The sequence below is a fragment of the Herpailurus yagouaroundi genome, unplaced genomic scaffold (assembly GCF_014898765.1).
Source record: "Herpailurus yagouaroundi ecotype Mexico unplaced genomic scaffold, PumYag 202, whole genome shotgun sequence".
NCBI lineage: Eukaryota > Metazoa > Chordata > Mammalia > Carnivora > Felidae > Herpailurus > Herpailurus yagouaroundi.
This window is the reverse complement of record NW_024412433.1, coordinates 7,461,787-7,484,540: the sequence shown is the minus strand read 5'-3', so window position 1 is coordinate 7,484,540 and position 22,754 is coordinate 7,461,787. Positions and strand designations below refer to the sequence as shown.

Here is a 22,754-nt window from a genome sequence, read left to right as displayed (position 1 = left end):
TGAGAGTTCTCTGCAACTAAAACCGGTTTTGTTCAACAAAAATTATCACACATTTCCTATGTGCTGTATATTTGATCTCTGGGCAAAATCAAATGCAGGATTTGTTATTTTCTTAAAATTATTGAGCATTTTTTTCCTATTTAAAATGTAGACACTGGAAAAGGAAACTATAACAGACAGCAAACATTACAATAAATTGGTAAGAGGTGATAGGAAAAGAAATTAATTCTTGACAAAGGAAACAATAGAAATAAACTTTTGAGAATATCAGTGCCTTCCTAACATTCTTGAATCTATCACAAAATGTTGGTGACCTGCCATGTGGGAATATTAGACAGTACAGGGAAGGTAGCAGCTGTTACGTTATGAACAAATGGATGGCCACTTGGGGTCAGAGACTACGCTGGGGAGGAGGAAGTTTTCATTCAGGGTTCTATTCAGTTATTTGGGGGGTAATTAGGAATATTCCTAGTGTTTTTCTTTTCCTCTTAACAAAGGTATCTATGAATTCACCCAACTTGCGCACAGAGGGTTTTCTTTTTTCTTTTTTTGGCGTAAATGTTGAGTTGACTAGAGCAACATAATCAGCATTACCTGGGATCACTGCCTTATCCAGACTCACTGGATGTGTGATGACAGTGTTTAAAGTTGTCTGTTGTATAATTCAAGGCATTAGGAAATGTCTTCTAATATTAAATTCCTCACAGAGAAATCATCATATTATGAAAACTTAATGAAATCCAAAGCAGTATTTCCCAGTGGTCCTTAATCCTAATAATTGACAATTTTTTTTAATTTTGGGGCGCCTGGGTGGCTCAGTTGATTAAGCATCAACTTCAGTTCAGGTCATGATCTCCCAGTTTGTGAGTTCGAGCCCCATGTCAGGCTCTGTGCTGACAGCTCAGAGACTAGAGCCTTCTTTGGATTCAGTCTCTCTCTCTGCCCCTTGCCTGCTCACACTCTTGTCTTTTATTTATTTTTTTATTTTTTAAATTTTTTTATTTTATTTTTATTTTTGGGACAGAGAGAGACAGAGCATGAACGGGGGAGGGGCAGAGAGAGAGGGAGACACAGAGTCGGAAACAGGCTCCAGGCTCCAAGCCATCAGCCCAGAGCCTGACGCGGGGCTCGAACTCCCGGACCGCGAAATCGTGACCTGGCTGAAGTCGGACGCTTAACCGACTGCGCCACCCAGGCGCCCCACACTCTTGTCTTTTAAAAAAAAAAAATTTTTTTTAAGAAAAAAAGCAGTGCTTGATGCGGGAATTAGGGGTGGTTGTTATACTTTCTCCCTAACCTCCCCACTTCCAGTTCCTAATCCACGGTGAACCACAGGTTCTAGTGGCTGTGTCTTGTTTCTTCCCCGTGTGTCAGAGTGAGAAAAAAATTACTGCTCATTGTATGCACGTGACCACTTACTGTCCCTGATCACCATATACAGTTAAACATCGCAGTTGTTGAGATGAGACCTTGCTTCAGAATCCTATGAATGGCATTTCTTCCTGACTTCTTTGTAACATGAGACATTTCTGTGTTTCTGTTGTCTAGAAGAATTGAAGCAACAGCCATTTCATAAAGTGTAAGGTCTGTTTATCCTTAGTTGCTGTCCACATCTAGAAGTATGACCTGAATCTGTGTCGACTCAGTACCCATTTTCAGCTGCTCCTCAGCAGTGTGTTGGCAATTTCCAACTGTCTTCAGACTGCTTCACGTTTCTTCTTTCCTCCTAAAGCGTGCCTCCTCACTAGCCAGTACTCTGTGGGTGTCCACTGCGAGTTACAGAGGACTAGGGAAGTAAATGGGAATAACTTGATGAGTAGGAATAAGCATGCATCTGATAGAGAAATAGATCTAGTTTTCTAACAGGATGGTGAAGGAGGGGCAAAGAGAAACAAATTTTCTAGCTAAGAAGAGGAACTTAATCCCGCTAAGTTCTTTTTGGTTTTGGCTGTCCTGGCCTTAGCAGCAGCCACCATGGTTTACGGTAATGCATGTGGTAGATTCCATCGCTTTTGCACAGTAACCAAACACAACTAAAATGTATGCATTGTAGTTAATGCTGTATCTGCCAACAGATAGTCTTTGAGAAATGATCAAACTTGAGGTTATAAAATAAGTCATGGATGGGGAGGGCACCTGGGTGGCTCAGTCAGTTAAGCATCTGACTTCAGCTCAGGTCATGATCTCACGGTTTGTGAGTTCGAGCCCCATGTCGGGCTCTGTGCTGACAGCTCAGAGCCTGGAGCCTGCTTCGGATTTTGTGTCTCCCTCTCTCTCTTTGTCCCTCCCCTGCTTACGCTCACTTGCTCTCTCTCTCTCTCTCTCTCAAAGATAAATAAACGTTAAAAAAATAAAATAAATTAAGTCATTGGGATATGACATACAGCATGATGACTGTAGTTAATAACACTCTATTTTGTTTAAAAAGTGACTTGGTTCAGGACACCTGGGTGGTTCAGTCGGTCAAGCAATCAGCTCTTGATTTCAGCTCTGGTCATGATCTCACAGTTCACGGGTTTGAGCCCTGCATCGGGCTCTGCACTGTGTCAGCACGGATCCTGCTTGGAATTCTCTGTCCCTCTCTCTGCCCCTCCCCCACTCGTGTGTGTGCGCGCGCGCGCGCGCACACACACATGCTCTCTCAAATAAACTTAAAAAAAATTTTTTAAGTGACTTGGTTCTTAAAAAAATACATTCAGGCTGAGGTTATGTGAAACTTAATATACCTCAAGACTGAAAGAATTCCACCGTGTCGGGGCTTCTGGCTGGCTCAGTCTACAGAGCATGCGACCCTTAATCTCAGGCTAGTCAGTTCAAGCCCCATGTTGGGTGGAGCCTGCTTTAAAAAAAAATAATAAAATAAAATAAAAGGATTCCACTGTGTAAAACAAGGTCCTCTTAAATCATGTAATGATTATCCTAGGGCTTCCACAGTGAGGCCTCCCGGCTGAGGCTGGCATTTTTTTGCCTAAAGAGTTTATTCTTGTATCAACAATAGGATATTTTTCCATACTTTCCTTCCCATGTAACATGCCTTCCTTCTCATTTCCCCTAGTGAAAATGTATCCTTCAAAAAGTAGAGTCTGTAGCACAGTATCTTCCATGTTTATGTTCTCTTAGATCTCACATTCATTCAAAGAAAGAAGACCCATCTTTTGTACTCTGGGACCTTCTCTCTGCAGGTGGAGCAGTTCTGGAGGTTTTACAGCCACATGGTCCGTCCTGGGGACCTGACAGGCCACAGCGACTTCCATCTCTTCAAAGAAGGAATTAAACCTATGTGGGAGGTGAGCACTGAGGATCTTGGACCACTTTTCTGAGTGGTTTTTTGTTGTTGTTGTTGTTGTTGTTGTTTTTAGCCCTGCCAAGGTTAAAAGTATTTAAAGTCTTCTCTCAAAGCTACATCACTATTTGGTGTATCCTTAGGGCCAGGACTTGTAGGAAAAGGCACTTGTAGGAAAAGGCACTGATGTCGTTGCTTGTCTGTGTGGGTGGTTTACAGAGATTTTTTTTTTTTTAAATCACTAAAAGGGTATTATAACAATATTGAAAGACTTTTTAAAAAATTGCCTCTGGGGCACCTCGGTGGCTCAGTAAGTTACACGTGCACCTTCGGCTCAGGTCATGATCTCACAGTACATGAGTTGGAGTCCCGCATTGGGCTCTGCACGGTGCAGAACCTGCTTAGGATTCTCTCTCTTTCCCTCTCTCTCTCTCTCTGCCCCTCTCCCACTCATACTTTCTCTCAAAATAAATAAACTTTAAAAAAAGAAGTACCTTTGTTCCCATCAAACTGGTTGTGTGTGCACGTGATTGAAGTGGATAAAAAGTAAGCTTGCTTACAGGCAGTAGCTGGAGACCCAGAGCTGAGCTCTGTGAACCCTGCTGTAATCCGTCTTCTGTTGTGACGCCAGGGCGTTTTTCTAGAAGACAAATGTGAAAACACACACACACACACCCAGCTATAGGCCCTGTGCCGCTCTGCATTGCTCACATGACCTTGCAGTCACCCTCCAGGCCTCATCTCCCAGCGTGGCCAGTCCTTCCCTCCAAGTGCAGCTCGCCTTCCTCTTTTCATCCCCCTGACACACAGTCTCAGTTTGTACACAGACAAGTTTTTCTCAAAGCCTTCACCTGCTTTACCTGCCTAATCCATATGCCGCTCAAGACCCAGCTTAAATGTTTCCTTTTCTTGAGTGTTTCTGACTGTCTTGCTCCTCTTTAACTTAGTGTATCTCTTATCAGACTATATTGCTGCAGTTCATTTTCTTGGCTCTCTGTTCTTCCACTAGACCAAATCTAGGTAGAGACTGTGTCTGTGTACTTGAGACCTGGTGACACTTGGTAAACTTTTAGTGGATGAAGGAAGGAATGATCAGTATTTGAAATCTGACATCATTTCATTTTGATTCCTAAAGTAGTTCCAGAAAAAGAGGATTTTTTTTAAAAGGTCAGTGTAGCCATTTATTGTAATGGCTTATACCAAGGATTCCCCCCTCCTGTCCCCCCCCCCCCCATTTCTTGTCTCCCTAGCCCTACCACCGTTTTTCCTATAAAATTGAATAACTGGAAAGCGACAGGACTTCTTAGCATTCAAGGGATCCTTGGCTTTTTCTTGCCTTCATGCAAAAGTAAAAGCTGTGAAACCACACTTTAACTTTAATGCTTTCTCTCTTACACAGGATGATGCAAATAAAAATGGTGGCAAGTGGATTATTCGGCTGCGGAAGGGCTTGGCATCCCGTTGCTGGGAGAATCTCATCCTGGCCATGTTGGGGGAACAGTTCATGGTTGGGGAGGAGATCTGTGGGGCTGTGGTCTCTGTCCGGTTTCAGGTAAGCCACCCCATGGGCGGGTCTGCTTTCTTTTGTTGCCTTTGCTCTCTTCAGTGCCTCTGGCTTGCTTTGACCATTGCTTCTGTTCCTCCTATAGGAGGACATTATTTCAATATGGAATAAGACTGCCAGTGACCAAGCAACCACAGCCCGAATCCGGGATACGCTTCGGCGAGTGCTTAACCTACCTCCCAACACCATTATGGAGTACAAAACCCACACCGACAGCATCAAGTACGTGTTGGGGGTGCTTGGGGGGCATGTCCCTAAGCTTAGCAGAAGTAGGTCCTTAGTTGGGCCCAGAGGAATATGGTCATACAGGAGCCTGACTTATAGAGAAGGGACAGACCAGTCTTCCCCTCTAGTGCTTCTGGCCACTTGTAGCAGTTCTTTGCTGGTGAGGCTCCCTGCCCGCCTACACTGTGGGGTGCTTTGTATCAGAGAGAGCCCTTCTGCAGAATCCCAGTTGCACTGCCTGGGCTTGCTTTATTTACACAGGCTGTCTTGTCTTTCATTCACTAACCACTATCTTAAAATGAAAGACAAAGTGCTTTTCCTTTTCTTGCTGTTTTTTAAGATAATTTCACTGAACAATCAAGTCCTCCTCCCTGTCTGCCCCTCACCCCACTTTTGCATGTCTTTTTAACTTCTTAGCATCAGTCTGTTTTCTTTGTCCTGGGAAATTGACTTCTTATTGGGAATGATGACTCCACTTCCTTGTGTGTAGAGCTGAAATTGTAGAGGAAGCAGAACAGTGTGTTTGTGAGAGTAGAACCTAAGGGGAAAGCAGGAATGCCAAAGGGGAAGTAAGCTTTGCGATCTACCTAGGACTTGGGGTACCTAGAGCTGGACATCCACAAATGAGAATCACTGGTTAGGATTGCTCCTTCAGTGATTGAATGTCATAAATAAATTCAGGTTATTAGGAAGAAGTTGTGGGGAGTGGCTGTTAGGTTTTCTCAAAACTAGAGGGAGAGCTAGCCAACTAGGAGTCAAGACTTTTAGGTTTAACTCTCTTCTTTGACTCCAGTATCAATATGTGCCTTTGGCAAGTCTCTACCGCTCTGCTTCAGTTTCCCCATCTGTAAAATGGGAGATAAATAATACTTTACCTAACAGGGTTGTTGTGAGGCTGATTTAATCTTTGTAATTGAAGGTCCTCAGGTGGAGAATGCTCTTACAGGGCCAAGTATTATTACTGCTATCATCGTCATCATTAGTAATAATATCATCATCATGTTATTCTTACTAAAGACTAGTAATGAGCCCAATGATGGTGTTCAGCAGGCAGACCATTTGGGAATCTTCTTCCCATGCATTCATAGACAGTGTGGGTGGAGTTGGTTTAAACTAGCTAAATGCCAGTTTTTTCCTGGGAACACTGCCACAAAAGTTGGTCCATAATCAAATGGCTGCGTGTGACTCATCATAGCCACCAATAGGCGTTAGCCAGCCATGGCCCTGGTTGCTTGCCTTAGCAGTCTGGAGTTAGCATTGTTTTTCTCTAGGCAGGTTTTCCCTATTCTTTGTTCTGGGAGAGAATAGTTTCTGCCCTCCAGCCCGACACAGTCCAGGCTGGTGGGATCCACACCTGCTTTTTCTAGGACTCTTATGTTCAAGGTTCCCAAATGCTTCCCCCCCCCCCCACTTCCCCCCAAAGTAACCTTTTCACCTGGATAGGAAAGGGAAAGAGGTATTTTTCAACTCTCCCCTCTCCACTGTTCTCCCTCTCTAATACCCTGAGGCGGTTCTTCCTGACTTTTGTAGAAAGGTGTACAAGTCCTTATGAGTCTAGGAGAGCCTGTGGGCTTTTTGCCTTAGTTGGCTGCTCGCTGCTTTATCAAGAGATCTGCCTAGCACTCCAGCCCTGCAGCTAACAGGGACCAGAAAACCCTCCTTGATTCCCAGATGCTACTTTCCCTTGCGTCTCCCTCTCTTTCCTCTCCCAATGTGCCCACCTTTTGCACTTCCACTAGAATGCCAGGCAGGCTGGGCCCCCAAAGGCTCCTTTTTCAAAACCTCTGGAAGCCGCGGTTGAATGTGCCATGACCCTCTCCCTCTCTGGATGGCACCATCATTGAAGCTGGCCTCATCGGAGTCTCTTGTTTTGTTGGCGAGCTACCTGGAAGATCCTTCTGTCCTGGACAAGAGGAATTGGAAGAGCATTTTATGTTTTAAGAACAGGCTGACACGCAGCAGCTACGACAACAGCTGAGATCACTTAATAAATGGTGCTAAACTAGCTTGTCTCATGCTCTTGCTCTTTACGGTGCATCAAAGAAGTGGCCTTTCAGACTGACTGTCACCTTATTAAGGAATGGCACAGACTTCTCCATGGAGGGCCATCTGGGGAATGCAGCCTCATTTCCATAAGCCCATTGTAGTGTCACATGGTATTTTGTTCCAGTTCTGCTGAGGTCTGACATAATGAGGTGACATCTCGCTCTCAAAATGAGACCCCATTTTCTGGTACTTGAATTGTAGTTCCCATCTGGTCACGCTGATAACCAGAACAGAGTGATTTCGGATTCGAATTCAGCTTGAAAGTCTGTTAAGGTTGGAAAGGGGGATCCTTGGCCTTTGCTTCGCTTTGTTTGCCTTTACTTCAAAGAAATCTCTTGCTCGGAGGTAAAGCCCTGCTTCTGTCTGTGTGTGGCTGTGTGTCTGTAGTTTCCTTGCTTTGTGTTAACAGGGTTTCCTCACTGTGCCAAGCTGCCCAAGCCACAGGCTCTTTGCCAGCCTTCTCCCTTCTGTTTTCCGTTTAGAACCAAATCATCTTCCTCTTTGAGCTAGTCCTGCTTGCAAGGTTTCAGGGTTGTAGCCCTTCTCCCAGGGTTATTGTGCATCAGGATCCAGGGCGGGGCAGTGTCTTCATCCTGTAGGAGTTCGCTCCGTAGGCTGGCTGACTGTGGGACATACCGGCCCCTCGTTGCTTTGTGGCTTGGCTTGTATGCGCTGCAGCTCGGCCTTCAGGCGCCTAACCTGCATGTAGAATTCCAGCAGGCCTCATGTTACTTGAGGTCTTCTTGGGAGCTACTACCAAAACCAAAAAGGAACCGTTTTTATAGAACTTGAGGTCAGGTTGCCTAATAGCATCTTGAAGGTGGCCGTGGGGGTAATGTGGAGTTTTCCAAAGCGGCCATTCCGTTTTGGCAGCAACACCCGTGCTTACACATTGACCACCAGTCTCCATATGGCCCCGGATCTCACAGAACACACACTGGGACTAGCACTCAACATTCCGGAGGTGTTTGTGTCATTGTTTCTCTGTTTACTGCGTATCCAAAATTGGTTGAAGTACCTAGAAAATGGGAGATTTGTTGGCATATGGAAATGCCTATTCTCTATGTTTTCAGCGCTTGTCGAAGAATTACTTTCTATGGCCTTTTCCCTCTTGCCTTCCGATATTATTTACACGTATTGACCTTAATTTCAGCTGTATAAACTGGTCCAGGAGATGAGCTTGATGTCACCTTCTAGAGTAAGAGTTGATCAGAAAGCACCAAACCTACCCTGCGGCCCCTGTGATCCTTACCAAAACGTGAACCGAAATCAGAACTGTTCTGCTTTGTTCTAGTCCTTGTGGCTCTCCCACAAGTGTGGCTTGGTTGAAGCCAAGGAGCAGCAGCTGCTGGGACTTGAGAATTCAAGGGAAGTGAAGGAAGAAAGGGCCAGCAGTTGCTCTCCCCCGAGTTCTCTGGAGACGAGGGGGCTGCTGGAAATGGCAAGGGGCATTTTTTTTAGGAGTAGCTTAGGTTTCTCAGTCAGGTTTCTCCACCTTGCTATGTTTCAGTCCAGTTTTCAGTGTCCTTTTTCAACTGTTTGGTTTTTCCAGCCTTCCCCTATTCACCCTGCTCGTGGCCTCTTCCTGCCGCCCTCTTAGGTGAGCTGAGGCAAACGCTGATGCGCACAGTGCGTGGTGAGCTGCTTCGCTGCAGAGGGGACGCCTGCCTGCCGCTTCCTATCCCTGTTCACTGCCAGTAGTTTGCCCCCGAAGGGTGAGCAGGTCCCATTGAGAAATGGGGAACCTGTTAAGTTGGGCGTTAGCTCAGGTGCATGGCTCCTTTTAATGAGACCAGTCATAGCTGAGCTTTCATAGGTTTGGGTACTTGCGGACGTCAAGTAACTAACTGTATCCTCTTTTGAGGAGAAGTCTCATAATGCAGCCAGACTTGCAACCACCAGGGGACCACCAGGATAAAACTTGGCACAGAGCCACATAAAGCAGCAGTGTCTTTTGTGAGGAAATTCCTCTTTGGAATAGTCCCATTGAGTTCCTTTGTGCGTCTGGCCTGGAACGGAAAAGGGGAAGACAGGGCCAGCTTCACTGAGTGGGCCACAGTACTGGGGAGTCTGACCAGACCCCTCTGCAGAGGAAGTTGAGGGTAGGTGACTTCTCTTTATTACTTTATTCCAGAGGAGAGATGGGTCAAACCTGGGGACTTTGCTTTACCACGTCTAGATACCATTGTATGTAGACATTGAAGTTTGTAGGCAAGAACCAACCAGCCCTTCCTCTGACGTGGCTAAATCATGGGGTCGTAGCCTGGTGGCACCAGGTCACACCAGCATAATTGCTGGCCTGGCTTTGCGTCTAGGAGATGTTCCCCCATACTGATGCTCAAAGCCAAGAAAGCCCAGGCTAGCGGAGGCGAAGCATGTCCATGAGTATTGAGGGCCAGCTGCATGCGAGGCTGTGAACCAGGCTTTGAGTGGAGTGGGGGCAAGTACAGTTACAGAGAAATGAGATCTCGGCTCTCAGAATTTGCTTTCTGGTAAGCGAGCTGGGACAAGAGTGGTCTTTAAAAGACTCACTTTGTCATTTGAAGCTGTTCAGAATCCCCTGTAGACTCTGCTAATCTCAGAGAAAAAAAATTTTTTTTTTTAAAGAAACCATTCATTCATTGGACACTTGTAACATTTAACTTGTTCTTTCTTTACCTTTAAAAGAAGCAATTTTTAATATTACCTAGTATGCATAGGATGTCAGATGGAGAATAGTTAGAATATGTGCACTTAGCTGTAGGTGGTTGACTTGCCTCTTAGCCAAGCGTTGGCCTACATAAGTGTGATTGTTCCAGTGACTGTGGCCAACTGTTTGGTGTCCACTGAGTCCGTGTAAGGAAATTACTAGACCCAGCCTCTTCATGTGGAGGTTTAGCACCTGAAGAAGATACCTCTGAAGAAAACGGGAGGGCGGTTTCATACTGGAATGGATTAGAGGGAACTCTGAAATCTGTATTCTGCAGGTTCTTAACACTGAGAACTGTTCTCTTTGGACTAGCATAGGCCTTTCTGGAAACAAAAGGATAAATGAGATGAAGCTTCAACACAGCCACGTAATTTGTTGATGCCTAAGTTGCTTAAAATAGGATTGAAATCTCACTATTAGAAGGAAAGAGGGGTTTCCTAGGTCGCTGCCCAAACATCGGATTTGCTTTACCCTTAATCTTCATGTGGAAGGAAGAATGAAATAGCCTTCTGATCTCACTCGTGGACTCAGGACGTTCATCACATCAGCATCTCCAGAAAGGGCTGTGGAACAGATGTCTTGCTGTGGAGACTGAGTTTGTGAATTGACAAAGGCTGGCACGCTTGATCAGCGGTCTTACGTATTTCTTCAATCGTTAGAGTGTATTAGTAGCTTTGGTAATACTCTCTAAAGACACCATTACCTGCAGATCAACCTCTTGTTCTAAGAGATCATTAACTTATAATTGCTCCTGTTCAAAGGGAAAAAAAAAACTAATGAAACTGGTATAAGTATTACCTGCAAGAAGGAATGTGTTGTACCAGGTCTCTATATTTAAATCCCTCCCTACTTAAAGAAAACCTACCTGTAGAAGGCCTGGTAATGAAGTATATTCTATTGGCCATAATATCACACCTGTAGTGAGTGACACATGTGTTGTCACCCAAGATACTGTCATTCCTTTAAACTGAGAATGGAGTAATTGCCAGTAAGGAATTTTAGATTTACAAGCATTGAATTACCCATTATATAATATATGTAAGTTCCCAAGGAATTTACCAGGTAGTCTGTCCCTAATAGAGCTGAAAAGTGGCTGGGGCCGAAAGGTAGGACATCAGCTTCTCTGAGGAAACTTGAAGTGGTTTAGGGCTTCAAGGACACGTGAGGGATCTGGTTTTCTCCTGGTTCTTTGGCCAGCAGTCACCAACGGCTTGTTCTTCGTGGAGCGGCATCCAGAGAGACTGGGCACCCTGCAGTCCTGTTTCTTACTCCTTCCTAACCCCAATCACTAAATCAAGTTAATTGGCATGAAAGTTACAAGGATCATTGAGCCCTAAAAATTTGAGCTGCTATGACCTACACAGTGTAAGGTAGTAATTACATGGGCATTTCCAGAAACGGATGGAATCTGATACAGATTTGGGGTGTGAGTTGGGAAGGGTCCGACAGTTGGAAATGAGAGCAGAGAAAGCGCTTTAGTTGCTTCATTGCATCTCCAGCCATCATAATGCTTCTGGGCACCTGCCTTTACCCGCAGAGTGAGGCCTGATGAAGAACAATAGTTCCTGCCACCTGCCCTCACGCCCCCAAGGGCAGAAAGCCCTCTACCCCAGTGATTGGGGGTGTCTCCAGGGAGGATTGAGCTTAGCTCTGACCTCCTGGGCCTCCCTGTAGACTTGAAGCAGCAGGTAGGAGGACTGTGGCAGTTGCTTGAGGGGACAGGGCCAGACTTCGCTAGTCAAGCCAGCCAGGAGCAGTGCCAACTGGCCGCCACTGCTGATGGGAGGGCAACGTCTAGAGGGGGAAGCCTGACCGCTGCTTCCAGGTACCGGTGCGCTCCGCCCGACCTTGAGGTATCTCAAGTGGGATGTGGGGTTATCGTGTCTGTGCTCTCTTTGTTAAAAAGCTGTTGATCTGAATGTGCTATTGTGTTTTTTGTCTCTGGTTTGCCAGGGCCTGGGAGGAGTTTCATGGCCTGGTGAACAGCAGCGGCCGCTGATCGGACGCTCCCCTCTGTCTCTCACACTCAGGGTAGGGCCTTGTCTATCTTCTCTGTAACCTTGTGACATACCTCTCAGCCACAGGCCCCCTCTTCCCAAGGGCGTGCCCTCTCCCCGTTTACCCCCAGCCTTGCCTCTGCCAACATGGAGCCTGCTCCAGCTTCTCCTCTTTGACTGGTTGTCACAGTCTCAGAGAAAAGCACCAAGTCCAGAACCACTAGATCGTCCTCCCAGGGTCACGTGTCTCCCGGTGGACCTCCGGGAGGATTGCTTAACTTACCGTGCCCGTGTTTTCATTTGGAAAATGAGGTTCCCCAGACTAAAGTGTCTTCGATCTCTTCCAATGCCAACATACCATGATTATAGACGTGCCACAGATCCTTTGTCTTTTGCCCAGACGTGGCCGTTTCAAGCCATCTGGCAGTGTCCTGTGACTGACAGGACAGTTCCATGGGCTCTGGTGTGGGTTAGGTGAGAGGTATGTCCCTTGTCTGCTGGTGGTGTCTATCAAGTGTGAGCAAACAGTGGTAGAACCTGCGGGTCTCACAGAGTGAGCTGGGGCAGATGCAGGGGCGTGCTTGACTAGACCGTCACGTGTCACTGGAAGGGAGAGGCCCCGGGAAATCGAAGGCTGGGTCAGCTGACACATTGACTTTCAGAACATTTGTGTTTCAGTTAATGACGAGAGTGCCAAGTCCATGTCTGTGTCTCTAGCAGAGGGAATTGGGTCAGTTTACTCTGGATGAGAAGACAGTAACTGCATGTGCCTGCGCCGAGAGCATAGTCCTGGGCGTTAACTACCCTCCCGCCCCGCCACCCCCATCCCTGTGCAATAGAGAATTGCGCAAATTGGAACAGAATGTGTCAGCTGTAGTAGCCGCTTCAGAACTCCCCCTTCCCAGGAGGGAAATGAGGCTTTTTCGAGAAAAGGAGATCTGCATCCCTCAGACAGCAAGAGAGGATGACACAGAGGGACAGGGCAGGTGACCCAGGGTCTGAGTACTCTGCAGAGCTGGGTGATCGTTAGACAAATGGTCTCAGAAGTCCTGCACACACAGATGATGCCAGGCATGTCTTTTTTTAAAGCTTAATTCCTTTATTATAAATTCAATTTTTAGGCATACTAGATTTTTTAAATTGCAATTTAAAAGTTTTCTCTGTAAAATATAGTTAACGGGTCAGAGGTGGCTGCTAATATACACAAGGAGGGATGAAAAACAAGCATCAGCTGTAATGTTGGGTACACTGAAATGCAGGCTGAAAACAGCAGCTACTTAGAATAAATAAGTCAGATTTCCAGAGGCCTGGTGCTATCATGCAATTGTTTTAATCATTGTAATAACATTACCATATTTAATTATTTCTAGGATATTTTTTGGTTTTGTTTTCAATATCCCTAAAATCAGGGTGCTCACAGTGAATGTGATAAGAAAGATTTTGGACGTAGTTTAATTAGCAATGTTTACTTCTTAGAGTACAGAAAACGATGGTATCTTTAAGAATCAATAGCATCTATGTTCCATCGGGGGAGAAAAGGCTTTAAAATGAAATGGGAATAATCAGAATGGGGGAAAACTGTCCCTCCCCCTTCACTAACACTGAATCCCTTGGGAAAGAGATCTCTGAGTTGCCTTGAAATCCTGTATTTGCATCGTTGCCGTTTTGCGGTCTCTTCTTTCTTGTTTTTGTTGCCCCTATATCTTTTTTATCTGGCAGATGAAGAAGCACTTCATGGTTTAGGTGTTCTCCTGCGTAAAGCGCAGCCTTGGAAGTCTAATACTTGGAGTATTAGAGTCTAAACAAAAAAACCAACTCATGTCATTGTCTTAAAGACTTGAAAAAGACTCTCTATTTCATCCCTATCGCGTTACCCCTGAAGGGGTGCTCTCAGCTGCTACGCTAGCTCTGAACTGCTCTTTTAAAGGTTCCTAACACTTTGGCTCCTCGTCCTCTTCACCTTTTCTTTTCCCCCTCCAAGGAGACCATGATCTAGGAGGAACTAAAAACTGCTATTTAAGTAATCGTTCTTGAACCACAAATACTTCTCAGTTGATCCGATATTTTATGCTATGACATATAACTGCTAATATTCTAGAACCATTTCATTTGATCTGCATTACAAATCAGTATTGGCCTTTTAACCACGACTTCAATGGAAGTCCCAGTTAGCTGCTGGGGAGGATTTAGGTTACTTAATATGTCTGGGCTGGCATGCACAGAGCAATGATCTGTGTTGTTGGGGAATGAAGTTGGCCCTCAGTGGGAGATTAGAGATGGAAACTTGCCTCACTGAACCTAGGAAGGGTTTGTAGTTTTATTTAATATACAGGGAGGGAGAGGGGTGGAAGCCAGAGCTGGCCTGTGGTGGACAGCTGATAGCCAGAGAACGTTCCTCTGAAGACTGTACGGAAGCCTGTAGGCTGATTTGTGAGTGCACCCTCAGATCCCACTCCAGAGCAGAGAGTCAGGTAGGGCTCCTACTCGGTGGCTCAGCTCGCAGTTTTCCCTTGAGGACCCGGAATCACTGTGGCCACTTCCTGCAAGAATGGAGAGGCATTCCTTTGAGGAACCAACCACCTTGCTCCTGTGTTATCCACCCTCAGGAGCTTGCCTCACCCTCAGCTTATTCTTCCCAGAGTTGGAATTTGTCCTTTCTAGAGAAGTACGAAATGGCAGAGCAGATTAGAAAGCTGTTACAGAGTATTTGGGTAACAGTTTTCCCCCCAAATGCCTGGGAATGTGAAGCTGGAAGCCAGTTTGGATGGGGCGCTGGTATTTGTGTCCTGCTATCAGGATAAAAAGTCATCCAGTAGAGAAAGGTCTTTTTAATTTTTTAATGTATTTTAGAGAGAGAGAGACTGTGCAAGCAGGGGAGGGGCAGAGAGAGAGGGAGACATAGAATCCAAAGCAGGCTCCAGGTTCCAGGCTATCAGCACAGAGCCTGATGTGGGGCTCGAACCCATGAACCATGAGATCATGACCTGAGCTGAAGTTGGACGTTTAACCAACTGAGCCACCCGGGCGCCCCGAGAAAAGTTCTTTTTGACCCCTCTCTAGCATTGTGGGTCTTTTAGCTCCTGTGTCCTGTGCCCTAGAGTGTAAAAATCCTCTGGGATAAATTAAGATACAGGGAAAAACTGATGTCTGAAAAGCCCCTTTAAATCAATACACTGGGCTCAATATATTTATATATAATTTGTATTTTTATTTCATAAATTCATAGATGAGGATGTAAAATTTTTATTTCCTTCTAAAAGGTCTCTTGAAAAAACGAAAACAACAGAAAAGCCTTCCCGGTCGCCCATGCTCCATCACAATATTGCTAGGTGGCTAGAGGGCCTAGCTTTTAGGAGCTCACTCTGGATTTTCTAAATTATAGTTTGCTTTTATGAGAACAGAAGCCCATCTTTTTTGAAAAATTAAACGTTGCCTGTGACCTGCCACTCCCTTTCTTCTTTCTTCCTTCTTCCTTTTTCTGTCTCTTAATCTCTCTGGCACTGCAGCCTGGGGTAATGCACATAACCAAGGATTAGTTCTCAGCTGGTCTGAGATGAACACATTCCTCAGACGACATCTGGCACCGAGCTGTTCTCAGCCCACTTTTTTTTTTTTTTTAAGAGAAGCTGGACCAGAGCCACCAGCTGCCACCAGCCTGTCATTGTCATTGTCAACAGCCTGTCACCCATTCTCGTTGCTCTTTGTTTTCCTTTAAATCAAACTCTGGGGGAACTTATCTAGATTATCCTGGCTTCTTATTCTTCTCCCCTTTTCCACATTACAAATAAACCTTAGACTAATTGTGATTTCTTAGATTTTCTGACCGTGAAGAGATCTAGGACAGAAATAATTAGAATAAATAGTAAACATCTAGATGGGAAAGTGTTGTAGAGCTCTTCAGTTTACCTGCCACAGAGAGAATTTGTTTGTGGCCCAACCCCAGCACAGTACAGGGACTCTTCCAAAAGATAGAGGTGACCTGTTTACAGTGATGAGTTGTCCAGAAAGTTCTCTCTTCTGTATCACTAATGGATGAAAAGGCTGGGTCCAGACACTTGCCTGCTGTCTCTCTTACTCCAAAGACAGATCATTCTCCCACTGTTAGAAAATTCTGTGATTCTACCTTCCCACACCCTGCCTTTCTATCCACTCATTTTCCCCTGCTGGTTGACTTTTGCTCTGCGAGGAGAGAGGGAACTGGGTAGAGGGCAGAGGGAAGAAATGGAACAGAGCAGACTGTTCCTTCCTAACCGCTCCTGTGTTATTAGAGAGGGTCTCTGACACGTAGTCTCAGTAGTACAGCGCATCATCCCCAAGGGGACTGGGAGATCACACACACATGGCCCTTACGCTTGCTTTTCTCTGTTTTATAGTCAGAAATGTTCCTTATCATCCTTTGCTAGTTACAGGTGGCACCTCGGTGGGATCTGTCCTTGTGAAAGCCCTTTTAAAAAAGATGATCACCCCATTAAGTTTTCTTCATGTTCAGTCTTCCCCTCCTTAGATCAAAATACTCAGTAGCCATTGATAAATGAGCTACATAGTCATGCGTCCAGTTATAAAAATACTAGTGGACTATTGAGATGATATCAGTTTCTTCCCAGACAGAGTTCGCCTCCAGTTTCCCCTCTCAGTGTACTTGTCTACAGTCATTCATCTTGGGTAGTGAAGGCAGCCGACCGCCATCACAGGGGAGAGTCTGGTAGCCAGTTGCTAACTGGAAACTGCCATTTGTCTAGGCTGAGTATATTCTCTCAGAATTACCCCAGACTGATAGCCATATGCCCAATAAATTGTAGCAATATTAAGATGGTCATTTAAAGCTAAAGCTTCTAGAATGTCCTATCAAAACTAAAGGGAAGTAATGACTCAAAAATCAGGTTAATGGGAATTCCTGTTTCAGAATTTCAGGTATTTGAAAGTCTGAAGCTCTGGGCTACAGCAGAGGGCCTTTAAGGTCCTTTGTAGCCCTGAGACTGGGGGATTCAAATGGCAGTGTGGGCTGCTGAGATGTTGGATTTCTAGTGTGGAGCAGGAAAGGTTTCTAGTGGGTGGCCAAGCCTGCCCACATCCAGTAGAAGGCAACTGAGAGGACACCTCTGATGATGTGTCACATACATCCAAGCTTCTCTTTCAAGAATTCTAGCTGAGTGTCTTAAGGGTACTCAGATTCACTTTGTGGAACACCCTTTTATAAGGAGCGATAAGTTTTGAACTAAAGATTTTTCAGTTGGTTGGTTGATTTTTTAAAAAAATACGTGATACAATCACATGGATTTTTTTTTTTTTTTTTAATGTATGTGTGTGTTTGTGTGTGCAAAAGAAAGGGGTTTCCCTCCCACTCTCACTCCATCTGCTCAGGCTCTGCTGTGCTCCCCCCCCCCTTCCCCCGTCTGCTGCCCCACGTAACAAATTGTTGGTTTCTTGTATAGTCTTATAGACTCAATGTCCATACAAGCAATGTGAACTCTGACCTTATTTCCCCCACCCCCACTTACACAAAACGTGGCGTACTATGGGAACACACTGTTTTGCACCTTCTCAGTTTCTCCTGGAGAGCTTTCTGTATTAGTGTGAGCTTCCTTGGCTTGTTTTTTTTTAAGCTGCACAAGTGTCCCATTGGATGAACGTGCCATAATATTCATATTTAACCAGTGCCCTTTTTATAGGTATTTGGGTTGTTTCTAATTTTTGGCTCTTGAAAACAGTTGAGTTGAAGTGCTCAAAGGGACTTGGGAGGCGGTTTGCTGTGTTGGCATTAGATTAGCAAGGAAGGGAGGTTCTGGGGTAGGTGTATCAGGAGGGCCCTGGAGCAGCTGAGTTCAGGCCTCCACCCCCACTCCCATCCCCTGCCCCATGTGTGTGCTGTTGCCTATAGAAGATCTGTGTATTGAATGCTCTGTTTTCTCCCATTTTTTTCTTTCAGGGACAATTCAAGCTTTCGAAATACAAAAATCACATTGTGAAAGTACACGAGCTGGCAATAATCCTTTTCTGTATGTGTGTGTTTGTCCGAAATGGATGGGAGGTCTCCAGCCGGTCCTTCCATCTGCTCACTGAAGGGACGTCCCCGAGCCGTGTGCTCCCCTTTTGCACTCATTCCTGGAGGACAGATTCCGCTAGACACCCTCCAGCATCGCTGACTTTATAAAGCGGAAAAACAGAAAACGTGACTTTGTAATAGACAAACTTTTTTTTTAATGGGGTTCTGTGGGGGGGTGGAGTTCAGCCTTTTGTTTTGCTGTGTGCGGTCCAGATGCCTGTCGGGCGTTCCGTGTGCTCTCCTCTGCTGTACGAAGGGCATCGTGACCACGTGTACAAGCCAGAGCTGTCGACCGAGAGTTGTCAGTATTATGAATGTCTGTGCGTCCAGGAAAAGCTTTTTGTTGGAGAGTCCCGGAATGGCTATAAATGCTCTCTTCTAGCTCTGCCATTAAGTTATTGGGCCATTTTGTTTATTCCTCTCCCCTTTTCCCCCAAGCCCACCATTTTCTGAAAATGTGTTAACTGATTTTGTATAGTCTCCTGCCTTATGCCCTCCAGTTCTACCCTCCTGTGGGACTCTTTCTTCTTAGGCACTGCTGCACTTAGAATTTTAATCCAGTGGGCCACACTGGTTTCACCGAGGCAGCTCAGAAGGTATGCCTTGGTAAATCAAACTGGTGCAGAATCCAGTTTGATTAGGAGCTAGGTTATAATAGCGGTTCCAAGTGCAGGATTTGGAGCTGAGGGCAATGTCTGAAACCAGATGAGCAGGGCCTGTGTGTCCAGCCCGTTGCATGACCCTCATTGAGGAAGGGGAGCAAAAGCTTGGTTGTTGCCCAGTGTGAACACTTAATATGGTAAATTCTATGATCCCAAAACTGGGGCATCTGAAGAGAAGGTGACCGTGATGGGTGGCTTTCTTTGCATGGCTGTGCCTGTCTGCAGTGGTTGAGGAAACCTGCTTTCGGTCCTTGTCACCTGGTAGATGATGCTAGTAATGCGTGCTGACCCATGATGTCCAGACAGAAACCTCTGACAGGCCACTGCAAGCATGCTTTAAAAAAGACCAGTCAGGCATCAGAGAAGCCTGGTGATCTGACTCCAGAAGGACTGAAGTCAGAGAGGTCAAAAGAGCACCTAGGATTGAAATCAGTACTGAGTACGAGTCCCACAGCAGCCTGCAGGGAGCGCTGTCTTACTTGGCTCTTGTGAGCAGAGATCGCAGTACCTTAAATTAAGGCCTCTCCTAAAACCTGTCCTTGCCGGCCAGGGCCTTTGCCACCTGGTCTCAGAGAAGTCCTATGAGAGTAATAGGCGTTTCCTTATTGTATTTATATTACTCTCTTCCTACTTTCCAAGTCCTGAACCCCCTCTAATTACCACTGTCTTGGGATGCTTTTTCCCAAAAGAATGGGAGTGCAGGAGCCAAAAGGGAGGTGCTTCCATTACAGGTGACGTTAGATCGGATAAGAAGATCTAGCCATGATTTAAACTCCAGGAGTATGAAGAATGAATTGTAGTGCCCAGATAATTGTGAAGGGCTCAGGCAAACAGAGGAGCAACATTGGCTAAAATGGGGAGCGAAGGCTGCCTCCTGAGTATTTGTCTAGACCCCAGGGAGGGCTTCACGTTTGCCTACACTCAGATTTGCCATGAGAATTCCAAAGAGAGCAGACATTTGGATTTGCCCTCCTTGGGGCATCTACCTGTTGTGTGTGTGCAAGCAGGTGCGTATGTGTGTGATGTGTTCGTGAGGGAGGGTTCTGTCAGGCTGAGTGCTTGGGTGTACTGTCCATAGTTTTGCGCTTTTTTTTTTTTTTTTTTTTTTGTCTCGTTCAGATTTTTTAATCTCTCGTGTTTTCCAGAACTGCTCATGTTTTCCTTCTTCCTTGGCATTGCAGTATTTGAAAGTTATCTTTTCCCATCAAAAGATGCTGGCCCCGTGCTGGTCAGAACAAGAGTTATTTCTCTCGGGCAGTGTCTTACCCGCAGGGCTCTCCCGGATATTCTGTCCAGCAGTTTTAAGTGGGAGGTTGAAGAGTCAGTTTAGCCAAACCACCCATTTTCCAGACTGGCTTGAGAGGTCCTTTTACTTCCTTTTGACTCCATGGGCCTCTGCTACACTGCAGTATGACACGGCAGTGGTTATGGTATCACCTACTCTGGGGACAAAGCGGGCAAAAGGTGCACCCAGAGCAACCTCACCAACGTGGTAGGTTGCTGCCTGGTGATGGGGAGTCACCTTCCACTTTGCACAGGTGGGCTGTTGTCCCCTGACCCCTCTGCTGGATTTTCCGTTTGAAATTGGCCCCCACTCTCGAGGGCTCTTCTCATTTTATCCTTCTATTCATGTGTGTGGGTTTTTTTTTTTTCCTGTGACCTTGGCAGTGGCAATAATTATCCACCTAGAGAGAAGCTTGTGGTCCGCGATGCTCCAAGAATGAACTTCCAAGAATTTGCCAGTGGAGGGGCAGAGGCTGTGACAAAGTGATTTAGTGTTGCACTTTCAGAGCGATTGTCTACTGCAGTAATAAATGAAAACTATCCGCAAGAACCAGGTTGTGGACTCTTAATGAAGGGAAATGGGGGCACTGGCCGTGGTTGCTGCGAATTCTGCTCTTGCGTGCGTGGCTCTTTTAAGTCCATTCCGGCACAAAACGTGTAGGACAGTTCAGACGATGCAGTATCCTTGACATGCGTTCTAAAAATATTCTCAATTTAAAATTTTAATATCCAAATACAGTTTATTTTAATTCTCAACTTGGGGTGAAGGACTATTGGAACAGAAGGAAATTCAAAGGATTAGAATTTGAAGAAATCCCCAAGTGCCCGTGTGAAAAACCATGGGAGAAAGAGATGTTGCAGAGCCTCAGTCATTGTTGATGAAGGATTTAAACGATACAGTCTTGGGACTCCGTTTCAATAGATACAAGCTTCCTGTTGTATGTCTGTCAGTCATGGTCCAAATAGAAGACAGAACCCACGCAAGTCATGTTAACAATAGGATAGGATTTTTGACAGTGGAAGAACCAGGAAGCAGCAACTCCAGGAAGAGCTGCCTCCGAATGGGTGCTCACCCGGTGCTGGTGTCCCTGGGGCACAACAGAGCGGCTCCGGGGGGGTCAGAGGGGTCAGAAGTGACGACTGGGTCTGGCTGTGGCTCTGGGAACGTGCTGCTGCTGCTGCACGGGGGTGATGCTGATGGGGACAGGAGGGAACAGGTCCCTTTTCTTCCTCCGGCACTGAGGCCTCCCTCAGGTGCATCCTGCTGGAGAGGCCCAATGGGATGCCAGCTGGCAGAGCAGAAATGTCAGCAGAGTTCTGTGCCCAGCATCACACAAACAGTTAAAAATACTGGGCGTGAGGCTGAGAAGAGCTTAGTAATTGGTAGAGCCTTCCCCTTTAGCCACACAGCATCTGTACCCACCCCTTGACATACATTTGAGCTTTAATATGATCACAAAAGCTACTTTCTGTTTCTGCCCAAGATGTAACTGATTTTAAGAAGATGGACGCACTCTCTCCCAAACTAAGGAAATGTAAAACCCAACAATCAAGGTATGGATCTCTGGGCCATGTCGATTCCTCCCATCCAGTCACAGTCTTGTCTGAGGAGAATATAGGATAACAGAATGAGACCTAAGCCCTACACGGTAGGGGCGCCTGGGGGGCTCAGTCAGTTGGGTATCCATCTGTTGATTTTGGCTAAGGTCATGATCCCAGAGTCGTGGGACCAAGCCCCACATCAGGTTCTGTGCTGAATGTGGAGCCTGCGTATGATTCTCTCTCCCTCCCTCCCTCTCTCTCTCTCTCTCTCTCTCCCTCCCTCCTCCGCCCCTCTCCCCCATTCTCTTGCTCTAAAAATTAAAAAAAAAAAAGGGGAAAAGTAGACTACATGGCAAAGTTAGCTTCCAACAGAAACAGCATGAGATAATGAGAAGGAGTGAAAAGGAACGTGTGTGTGTGTGTGTACACACAGAACAATCCAGAAAGAATATGTAGAGTGTGTTGTGAAGCTGGAGTTGATATTTATAACCGCTGTTTCCACTACCTGGTCTCTATTTCCTTTGCCCTCAGCCAGGAGGATCTCAGCTGGTCAGAATTCTTTTAGCATGGTTGATCCAAACCTTCATTCCTAAAGGGTCTGAATTAATTGCCCTGCCTTTATTTTTTTTAGTTTTTCATTCATCGTTGCTATTTCTGAGAGGGACCTACAGGATATTCTAGGTTCCAGCCACGGTCTTCCCTGCTCCTGTTGTATCGCAGCACCCAGACTTCCCTCGGTAATACTCTCCAGCCAGTAGACTAATCCCCATACTAGCTTGTTGGTTCAGTGTCCTGATGAGCCCCAGATAGCCAGGTGAGCCTCAATATGCAACCCAATGGAGCCATCGCTGGGCGCCTGGGTGGCTCAGCCTGTATGCATCTGACTCCTGAATTGGCTCAGGTCATGATCTCACAGTTCGTGAGTTCGAGCCCCGCTTCGGGCTCTGCACTGATGGCACGGAGACTGCTTGGGCTTCTGTCTCTCCTCTCTGCCCCTCCCCAGCTGTGCACATGTGCATGCACGCACTCTCTCAAAATAAAAAAATTAAAAAAAAAAATGGAACCATTGCTGTGTTCCCTGGTAGAAACATTCCTGCTCTGAAGACCAAAATCTCCAAGTCAGCAGAGCCCCTTTGAGTGGACCTGTGAGAGGAGCCACTCCCACTCCCATCCCTGGATTCCTGGACCCATGAATTCTGGTTGGGGGGGAGTAGTAAGGGCAAAGCATATACCGCAGCCTTTAAGGTAGAACTCTGCCCTGTGCTCGCTTTGGCAGCACCTATCCTAAAATTGGAACGATGCAGAGATGAGCACGGGCCCTGTGCAAGGCTGACACGCAAGTTTGTGAAGCGTTCCAGATTTCTCTCTCTCAAAAAAAAACCTTCGGAGGGAAAAAAAAGGCAGAACTCTGCCCTTTCA

General features: G+C 46.0%; 1 protein-coding gene and 1 non-coding gene across 6 annotated transcripts in view; both read left to right on the top strand.

Annotated features, from left to right (window-relative positions):
• EIF4E2 (eukaryotic translation initiation factor 4E family member 2) overlaps nt 1-20,343 on the top strand; it is a 30,376-nt gene extending 10,033 nt beyond the window's left edge. The window contains exons 4-8 of one of the 5 annotated variants that reach the window (XM_040450677.1): nt 3,183-3,287; nt 4,683-4,835; nt 4,933-5,069; nt 11,761-11,838; nt 17,731-20,343. In XM_040450677.1, coding sequence (XP_040306611.1) covers nt 3,183-3,287; nt 4,683-4,835; nt 4,933-5,069; nt 11,761-11,806 — 441 coding nt within the window. In that variant the 3' untranslated portion in view covers nt 11,807-11,838; nt 17,731-20,343. Of the gene's footprint in view, nt 1-3,182; nt 3,288-4,682; nt 4,836-4,932; nt 5,070-6,811; nt 7,078-8,982; nt 10,612-11,760; nt 11,839-17,730 lie in introns of those variants that run through there. The other 4 variants (XM_040450679.1, XM_040450676.1, XM_040450674.1 and 1 more) reach the window with 4 other exon arrangements.
• Nucleotides 20,344-22,595: 2,252 nt separating this feature from the next.
• On the top strand, nt 22,596-22,699 carry LOC121014528 (U6 spliceosomal RNA). Its single transcript, XR_005783261.1, has one exon. It is a non-coding gene; the product is annotated as a U6 spliceosomal RNA (small nuclear RNA).
• The last annotated feature ends 55 nt before the right edge of the window (nt 22,700-22,754 follow it).